Here is a 9,325-nt window from a genome sequence, read left to right as displayed (position 1 = left end):
GGAAGAGGCTGTGAGAAACCCTTAGGTAAGCGAGGGCTGGCTGGGGTTGGGGGGGGGTGGGTCGCGGTGGGGAAGGCGGAGGGGGCAGAGGGGGTGGATTTTGGGGAGGCTCAGCCGTGTGTGCGCCCGTGCGAGGCGCACAGAGCGTGGTGTGTGCCGGCAGAGCTGTGATGGACCCCGTGGAGAAGCCCTGAGGGGCGGGGGTGCGCCGCGATGGGGTTCGGGGTACGAGCATCCCCGGCCCGGCCGAGCGCGGCCGCGGGTGCAGCGGGGGATGCTCCTCGTGGGGAGGGGGCCGGGCGGGCCGGGGCCGGGCACGGGCGAAACCCGTGCGGCATAATCTGTAAATTATTAGGAGTGGAAGTTTCCAGAAATATTTTTTTGTGTGTGTGTGTGTGTGTCTGTGCAGCAGTATTGAAACGTCCGCCTGGATCACGTGGGGAGCCCTGTATAGAGCGCAGGGCTGGAGCCCAGGGGAGGAGGAGGAGGAGGAGGAGGGAGGGGCTGCGGGGCCGCCGCGCTCCGCAGGGCCCCGGCCCGCCCGACCCACCGCCTGGGCTCGTTCCCCGCCGCCAGCCGGGGCCCGCCGCCCTTTCCCGGGAGCCGGGAGGGGCTTCCCGGGAGCCGCTTCCCGGGAGCCGCAGCCCTGCCCGCCCTCCGCGGCGCTGCGGCGGCAGCCGGGGAAGGGCCGCCGCGCTGGGTGGGTGGGAGTTATTTCCAGCCCGAAAGGAGCGCTCCGAGGTGTGGGGCAGATGTGATTTAATCCGGCTCGTCCTCCCGCTTCACGTGTGAAGCGGCGAGAGGGGGAGAGGAGCTTTCGCTGCCGTCGCTGGCGTGTGAAGTGTGATGCGTTTGGGAGCCGCTCACCCCTCCTGGGTGGGATTTGCGAGTGATGCGGCTGATTCCTTGGAAGAGGAGGGCAGTTCGCTTGCATGGCGTGCTTGGGAATGGGGCACAGCGACTCTCACGGCGTGGTTTTTTTTTTTTTAATCGCTGCCCCCAGTGAGCTTTAAATAGCTGGGTTGAGGGTGCTCTAGGATTCGTGCTGAATACTCAGCATTTCTTCCTGTTAAATGCCTGCTCTTATTGCTGTGCTGCCGAAATGAATCGGGTCTAGCACAACAAGCAAACTGTTGTGTTAAAGGTCCAGGGTCATCGAGAGTTGGGATAACTGTGTAAACAGTGCTGTAAATGCAGTTCTTTTGACCTTCGGTAGATGTCACATTCTTGCCATGTTGTAGGTTGTAGTTCAGATTTTTTTTTCTTTTTTATTTTCTTCTTTTTTTCCCCCCCAACTTTTCCTGTTTTGTTTCTGTTTCCCCCTTTATTGGCAATTAAGAATTGATCAGGGGTGGGTCTTGGATCCAAGGTTTAAACCCGTTCCGGAGTTCGGGCGTGATGGGGGAGGGAGAAGTGTAGGAGTAGAGTAAATCAGAGATTATGAGCTCCATGTGGGTACAGTGTGAGGAGTTGGGTGCAGTCGGCGTTGCCCACAAAGCCGCCATTTCTGTGTTCCAGCTGCCGGGGAGGAGGTGTAGGTCATTTCGAAGATAATGCTGGGAGTGGCGAAGGGCCCCTATTCAAAACATTTCCTTTCTGCTCCCATGTGGTGAAATGACTTCTCCTGGTCACGCGGCTCCTCCTTTGCCCTCTCGGGGCCGCGTGAAAACCACCGGGAGAGGCTCAGACCCGGAATGAATGGTTCCTACCTGAGGACGTTTAGCGTAGTTTGGAAAAGCGCTTTCCCGGCTCCCGCTGGAGCCCTGGAGGCCAGATGTGGACAAAAAGGGGCGTGCCTGGAGCCGCGTGGCTGAGGGAGCATTAATTGCTCTGATCCCATCCACTGGGGCGCTTTCCTGCCCGTGCTGCTGCTCAGTGCCCTCCTCTGCCAGGTGACATTTCCGAGTGTCCTCCTGACTCAAAGGAATGACATCAACAATGAACTCGGCCTTCCTTGCCGTTCTGTTTCTTGTTTCCCAACTTAAACGTTGCGATTTTGAAAACTTACAGGAGTTGGGGGAGGGAGCGTTAATTAATTTTAATTTATTTTGGTTTCTGCTTGATGTTCATTTCCTTCTGGTTTTCCAGGTAGATGTAAAAAGACTGGCTGATGTTGAAATGGAGCCCTCAAAATTAATGTAGTAATACTGACTTTTTAACTTGAAAATCCAATTAAAATATTTGGGTTTGAAGCTATTTTTATATATAGAAGTAAAAGAAATTGCTTGAGACTACTTGCAAGTAATGCATTTCTAAACAAAAGATTTTCCTTGTCTGAATGATACTGTAGGACTTTCACTTAATTAATTAGTAATTACAGGGGTTGAGGCACAGGTTTGTCTTGCTCCTTGCTTTTGAGCATGGCTTAAATACATAAAGCGTAAACCAAATTCTTACTTGCACATGGAGTTATTTAGTGAGAGCAAATCTGACTTTGGGTTACCCTGAAGAAGGGGTTGGCTGGGTGTGTGGGGTGTGTTTCTGGAAGAGTTTCAGGTTGTATCTCTCTGAGTATGCACGTGGCTCTAGTGAAACTTCTTCATTGATCCTGCAGTTGTCCAGACTTCTGGCTGTTTGAAAGAGCAGTTTTATGTGGGATTTGTACCTTTGCAGAGCTCTGAAAAAGGGGGTGAGTGGCACAGAGCTGCTGTGGAGGTGGAGGGTGGGATTATATCTTAACATTCACTGTGAGAAAAGGGCAATAAACTTGATTAGGTGTCTCCAACATGGGATGTGTGAGCGTGAAAAGGGTAGAGTGTAATTTACCATACAAAATTTTATGGCTTCTGGCTAATTTTTCTGCTTTTCACGATTATCTTTATCTCGTACCAGTCTCTGGCTGATAAAGCATCTTAACATGCACACCCCACCTGACTCCCTTTTGCATAATATTGAGGTTGCTCTATCTAGGACAAAGAGTTAATGAGTGTGTGTCCCTGGTTTGAGGGGACCTGAAGCCTCCAGTAGAATTCCATTTGGGTTGGAAGTGCTCTTGTGTGGTAAAGAGTAACCCGCTGATTTAACACTCCCTTTGCTTCGTGTTCCTAAAGTCTCTTCAGTCAACTTACTTGGTTTCAGTGGTCATTTTTTACTTGTATGTAGTTAACTTACAAGGTGGGTTTTTTTCCTCCCCCTCAAGTATTTGAAAAATGCCCTCTGGCTCATTTCTTGCTGCGTGTGTAGATCACGTTTCAGCTCCGGACCCAAGTGTTTAAAAGCTTTTAGACCTCCTCTGAATGTGCCTGTTGGCCTTGGGAACTCGATATTGGGCTGAGATGGTCAGTGTGGGGTTTGCTTGTAGTGATCCAGGGGGTTCCTACCAGCAAACTTAACTGGTATTTAGGGACTGGTAGGGCTTGATACCTGCTTTGAAATAACTTCTGCGGTGCTGATAATGCAGCCCATTGACTAATCAGGCTCTTATTAAGTGTTTTACCTGTTGAAAGCCCTGAGAGATGAGTTGGGGCAGTAATGTATGAATTTTTGGGGAAAAAAAAGGCAGTTTATCCTGGTATGTTCCCCCAGTCAAAGCAGGGTTGGATTCAGTGCTACCTGCTACTGCAAACATCAGCGTCTCATTTCAGTGAGATGAGCTGAGTTGAAGCACTTGCTTTGCAGCTGCACCTGAGAATAATTTCTTACTAATTGATCCTTATTTTTTTTTCAAATTTATTTTGCAGTAATCTATGCCAGCAATTATGACAATGTTAGCAGACCATGCAGCTCGTCAGCTGCTGGATTTTAACCAGAAACTGGATATCAATCTCTTGGACAATGTGGTGAACTGCTTGTACCATGGAGAAGGTGCACAGGTAAGGTGGCCTTGGAACCTGCTCTTATTGACCATGTTTAATCTTATAACAAATCAGTTAAAAAAATTAATCAGATAAAAATCAGTCATATTAGTGAATTTACTGTGCTGGTGACTGGCATGTCACTGAATTCCTGTTGTGAAATGACATTTAGAGAAATGTTTGGTGTGTGCTCATTTCTAGCTTGCCTTCTGCTGTTGAGAGGTGGTAGCAAGTTCACTTGTGCTTGCAGCTCACCTTTTCTGACTGAGTTCTTCAGGAAGGTCTGAATTACCTGTGACTTGTTATCATGGACAGGATTGTGAAGCCATAAATTCAACGTTGGCTTCGCTCAAAAATTGTACTTAACAGAAAAATCTTAGTGATGTTATTACTCAGTGTTTACAAAGAAGCCTGTCACACGTATTTAAGAGAAGAGTTTGTTCCTCTCTTGTGTCTGGTCTTTTTTTTGCCCACTGCTGTTTGCACAGGTAGTTCTTGCACTATTTGGACTTAGTGCAGATTGTGAATTATTAAGTTGAAATTTAGGGACTGTGTGCATTTGTGTCTTTGCACATACTGCCTTGAAAGTGAATCTTGTATTGCTTTTATCTATTTCTTGAACTGTTTTGGAAGTGAGACTTAAATGTTGAAAGCAAGTATTGCTACAAGGTTGTTGGCACAGTTCCTCCTCTGGCAGATTTTAATTGTTCATGCTCAACAAATCAGGAGTTTCAGTGTCAGGCATCTCTTACTAAGATAGTCTTGCACAACAATAAGAAGTGAATTAAATGAGACAAAGTAGCTGATGCTTTTCTGTTCCTCCCAACTGTTAGAATAAACAGCAATATACTTGCTTTGTGTATCTGTTTAGGAAAAAAAAAAAGCTTTTCTAAGGCTTATTAATGTGAATTCCTACAGGTTTTGAAATACCTCGCTGTGATTTGAAATATTTGCATTTTGAGTGTCCTAAATTCAAATAGGCACTTGCTGTAGTTTTTTTTTAATGCTCAAATGGCAGAAAACTGTATTTTTCTGAGCTTGTATTTTTTGCTTTAAAAGTATGGACTTCTGAGCACTTGTTTTGTGATGTATTTGTTTACTGCCTTACAAAACAAGTGATGTTTATAGCATTGCTTGGTTTGAACGGAGTTTAAAAAGTTGGGAAGGTTTATAAGGAAAATAAAGGATTAACACTGAAGACAATGATCAAATTGCCATTGTCCTGGCATTGTGAGAAGTTGCTTCACTTTAAAAAGCTGGATATAGTCTCCAGTGTTTAGAAAATTACTGCTATAAGAAGCAAAAATTCAGGAGGTGGTGTCTGACTGGCAAAAGTGAGTTATGATGTAAACTTATTTTAAATACATGTACTAGCATGTGTCACCTCAATGAAAACTTGTTTAGCTATTTTAGTACGTTTCCAAAGGTGGAGACATTCCAGTCAGTCTGAGCTTTTACCTCTTCCAGGGAGTTCAAAGGTTCCTGCAGGAAAAGATGGTTCTCTGTGCAGTCTGAGAGCTCAAACCATAAAGGGTGACAGGGAAAAATAGAAGTTGAGGAAACTAAATATTAAAATTGGGACATTAGCAATGGTTTGCCTGGGCTAGATTAGGGTAATGTTGGGGTAAAACAGGTTTTAAAATGCAACCTGGATGGCCTGTGCTGAACTTGCTTTCAGATTCACCTGTCTCCTCCTCCTGCTTAAATCTTATCTCTGCTTGCAAAACTGTTATCTGCTCATCTGTATTAGGCAAGAAAGAAGCTATTTTCTCTCCTAAACCTTGAAATATTTTTCTCTTCTTAGCTTTTCTGGGTATACTTCCTGAAAAGAATGAATGTGTCCCCAGCCTAGTGCAACACATGACTAAGGAGATTTCAGACAACTCATGGGTGGTTACCTGCTCTCATCCCAGACTCTTTAATTCCATTGAGCTGTTAGATCTTCACATGGCCAGAAGGATTATTGGCTGATTTCTTTCTGGTATTGACAACACCACTGAGGCTTTGTTCTTGAATTGAGCATGACTGTTAAATTTATACTGCTCAGAAACTGCAGGAGTTGGTGTCCAGAAAAGGGAGGGGTTAGTGGGTATGAGAGTGAACTTTCCAGTGTTTGGGAGAGGGACATGGAGTGTCTGCAGTTCGTTGGTGTTGAAATATGATCCTGTGACATGTCACCAGTATTAGAAGCAGAAAGGAGGCCAGTATGAAAACACACTTTCAGGTTGAACCTGGAAGTAATGCAGCTATTCCTTCCCTCTTTAAGCTGTATCAAAAGTGCTGATTTATTTATTTATTTTTTTTTACTCTGATGCCATACTGTAACAACATGGCTCCTCTACTTGTGGTCTCAGACAGAATGTGTGTGTGGTACTTGTCCATGTCAAATCTGCAGGGACTTCCCTGCTTGTCAAAGTCAGTGTCAGACTGGGAATGGCACCACTGGGCTCATTTATACCACGTAGGGATGCCAGGATTGTACGGATATTTTAGATATTTTTGCTATGCCAGGACTGTACAGATATTTTAGATATTTTTGCTCTTTGCTGTCGTGGCTTCCAATTTTAATTTGTAAATCCCATACCCAGTTTGTCTGTTTCTTGCATTATATGTATACAGATTTTGGGTCTTGATTGGGTTTCTGTCTTAACTGAAAATACTGTTTTCTTATACCAGTTGATGATTAGCTCAAGTGTCTTCTTGGAGCAGACTAGAAACCTGCATGGCTGTAGTAAGTTGTAGCATCTGAAGTTAATCCTAAAGCAAAGCCTTAACTGCTTTGTAATTCTGTTGAATTGGCTCTACAGTGCAGTGAAAGGATGAACTGATTTCTGTTAGTTGTGATGTAAAATGTTCATTTTGTTGGTAAGGCAGTGTCTGATGCTTGCAGGGGCTCTGATTTACAGCGAGATTTGTCAGTACACTGCACTTCTGGAAATAGCAAACAGCATTTTGGCTCCCTAAAAAATGCTTATGGACGTCCAGGCTTTTGCAAAGTGTGGCTGAAATGAATCCAGCTATTCCGATGTGTAATTGCTTCAGATGAGGTTTTGCAAGTTCCTGAAACCACAGCACCTTGTACAATAATTGATAATGTCAGTCCCAAGGAAGAGCAAACCATTAGCATGACCACCTCCCTTCTCCCCCCCCAGTCGGTGTTATTCCTGTTTTGTGAGCTGTCAGATGCACCAAGGATTCCTCAGAAGCAGGGATTGGAGACCTCTAATGCTCTGCTCCTGCATTCTTCAAAATCAAACCTCTTAATTCCTACATCAACAGCTTTGCAGCATGATGCAGCACTCCTTAAAGCTGGCACTTTATAGGGGTGTTTCCACTGGAACTAGAAAGTTTGGGTGCCCTTGAATGAAGTTTTATCAAGGGGACTTTGTGGGAGGGGAGGAAACTTCAGTCCCTAGTATATTTTCTGTGTAATGTGTGATGTTCTCACTGCTGGTCTGGATTCATTGAGCATGGAAGAGTGAAAGTAATTCCTGTCTTGCATCAGTGGCTTTTGGAGTTTGGTTGGTTATAAACTTTAGCTGGCACACAAGGAGGCTTAAGGGACTTGTTGCTGCTGGTTGAGCTCTGCCTAACTCTTGGGTAAAGGATTTAAAGAAGTGTTCCATGTTAATGTCTCACTGAGAGTATGTAATTTCTTAAATAATCTCATGCTAACACTTTTTTTTTTAAATCAAATTTGCTTTTAGCAAAGAATGGCACAGGAAGTGTTGACTCACTTAAAAGAACATCCCGATGCGTGGACAAGAGTTGATACAATTTTGGAGTTCTCTCAGAACATGAACACCAAAGTAAGCAAATCAACTTATATTTATTCAGTTTTTCTCTTTCTTCCATTCATAAACTTTGAGGAAGGTGTCTCATTCCTAGCCATAGGCTTTCTTGATTCGAACCACATTTTTTTTTTAATTGCCTTGTTCTCAAAGTTGGCTTTAAACAAGAGTTGTAAATGGACAAAAATATTTAGCCCTCCTTTTACATTGACAAGAGTTTCCCCTTCCCCCCCTCCTTTTTTTTTTTTTTGAGGATGAGCTAAATTGGAATCCCAAGCTTTTTCTCAAGGCACATAAAAGCATTATGCCAGTTCCAAAGATTGGTGTGTGCCTGTGGACATCTGAGTCATAATTCTCCTGGAGCCACATTTTGTCCTTGGGGAAGTGCTTGGCTGTTTGTGATCACAATTAAAAGCCACGTGCACGTAACTGAGGAGAAAATTTGTCCCTGGGAGTGTTAAAATGTAGAAACTTTTAAGATTTTGAGCAGTCAGTGAAAGTTAAGCACCCCAAACTCTGTAGTATGAGATCAGTCTTTGCTGCTGTGCAGAACACATGTGCTTTGTGCTGCTGTGTGAAACTCAGCCATCGTGGTAGGGACTAAAAGGGGCACCAGTCAGGGCTTTTCCTACAATTTTAAATGCTTTGCCTTAAGACTTCTTAAGCTTGAACCAAAAAGTCGATCAAAATGTGTTTTCAGTGTCTTAAGTTGGATGATTATTATCTCAGATAACTGACATGCATGTTTTTCTGCTGGATACACACTGTGTTCAAACAGAAAAAAGTCGTGTTTGGATGGTTTCTGAAGTCCTGTGATATTCATGAAGCAGTTCCATTTTTTTTTTTTTCCTTGCTCTCTGAAGTTGAAGGGAAAACAGTTTAAAGAACTTCCTCAAAGTAACACCTTTAAGCACCTTTAAGTAACAGTGTTTGCCTGTTTGCTTGCCTGGTAAACTTTGCTTTTTATACTGACAGACATTACTAATGTTTAAGTTGATTTATCGACAGTATTTTTAAAAACTCAAAATTTGTCTTGTGAAAAATGAGATGATTAGAGGAACAGAAAGAAAAGCAACAGGTAAAGAATTCTTCCATTTACCTAAAATTGCAAATGATTTGGTGCCTAAATTTATGCACTCTGACATTTGGCTTTTATGCAATCATAATTTTTTTCTTTAATTAAAGCTGTTAACACTACCTGATATTAATCATAATGTTCCATTATGTTGATTGCTTGTAATAGGAAGAAAAGGGGTGTCTTCCTGTGCAACTTGACACAGCTAGGCTTTGACGGCAGGCCTCCACAAGGTCTACCCTTTTGATTCCCTTTAACTGAATTCTGTTCATCAATTGTTTTTTTTTTGGTTTGTTTTTTTTTTGTTTGTTTTTTTTTTTTTTTTGGTTCTTGGGAGGTGGGAGGGAAAGGGATTCGGTGCATAAAAATAAGTAATAAGGGTGCCATAGAAATTTCTACCATAGGGATCGTTTTTTTTCGTGCCTTTTTGGTTGGTTTTTTTTTTTTTTTTTTTTTTTTTTTTTTTTTTTTGGTTCTTGGGAGGTGGGAGGGAAAGGGATTCGGTGCATAAAAATAAGTAATAAGGGTGCCATAGAAATTTCTACCATAGGGATCGTTTTTTTTCGTGCCTTTTTGGTTGGGTTTTTTTTTTTTTTTTTGGAGTTTTTGCTGTTGCCTGTCCCTCATCTTCATAACTGGGCAGTGAATTAGAGAGTTAGGAATAA

At 43.3% G+C, this 9,325-nt stretch overlaps 1 protein-coding gene and 1 long non-coding RNA gene across 4 annotated transcripts in view; one reads left to right on the top strand and one right to left on the bottom strand.

The window, feature by feature from the left end:
* The window catches only part of LOC108500651, a 190,385-nt gene that overhangs the window by 43,810 nt on the left and 137,250 nt on the right, over nt 1–9,325 (bottom strand). The window lies entirely within an intron of this gene.
* XPO1 (exportin 1) overlaps nt 1–9,325 on the top strand; it is a 34,438-nt gene continuing 25,113 nt past the window's right edge. The window contains exons 1-3 of one of the 3 annotated variants that reach the window (XM_017821757.1): nt 1–25; nt 3,681–3,812; nt 7,502–7,603. In XM_017821757.1, the coding sequence (XP_017677246.1) occupies nt 3,687–3,812; nt 7,502–7,603 (228 nt within the window). In that variant the 5' untranslated portion in view covers nt 1–25; nt 3,681–3,686. Of the gene's footprint in view, nt 26–674; nt 701–2,474; nt 2,630–3,680; nt 3,813–7,501; nt 7,604–9,325 lie in introns of those variants that run through there. The other 2 variants (XM_017821759.1, XM_017821758.1) reach the window with 2 other exon arrangements.

Source organism: Lepidothrix coronata, unplaced genomic scaffold (genome assembly GCF_001604755.1).
Source record: "Lepidothrix coronata isolate B3197 unplaced genomic scaffold, Lepidothrix_coronata-1.0 Scaffold92, whole genome shotgun sequence".
Lineage (NCBI taxonomy): Eukaryota > Metazoa > Chordata > Aves > Passeriformes > Pipridae > Lepidothrix > Lepidothrix coronata.
The sequence above is the reverse complement of the archived record's forward strand: the minus strand, read 5'-3'. Positions and strand labels throughout refer to the sequence as shown.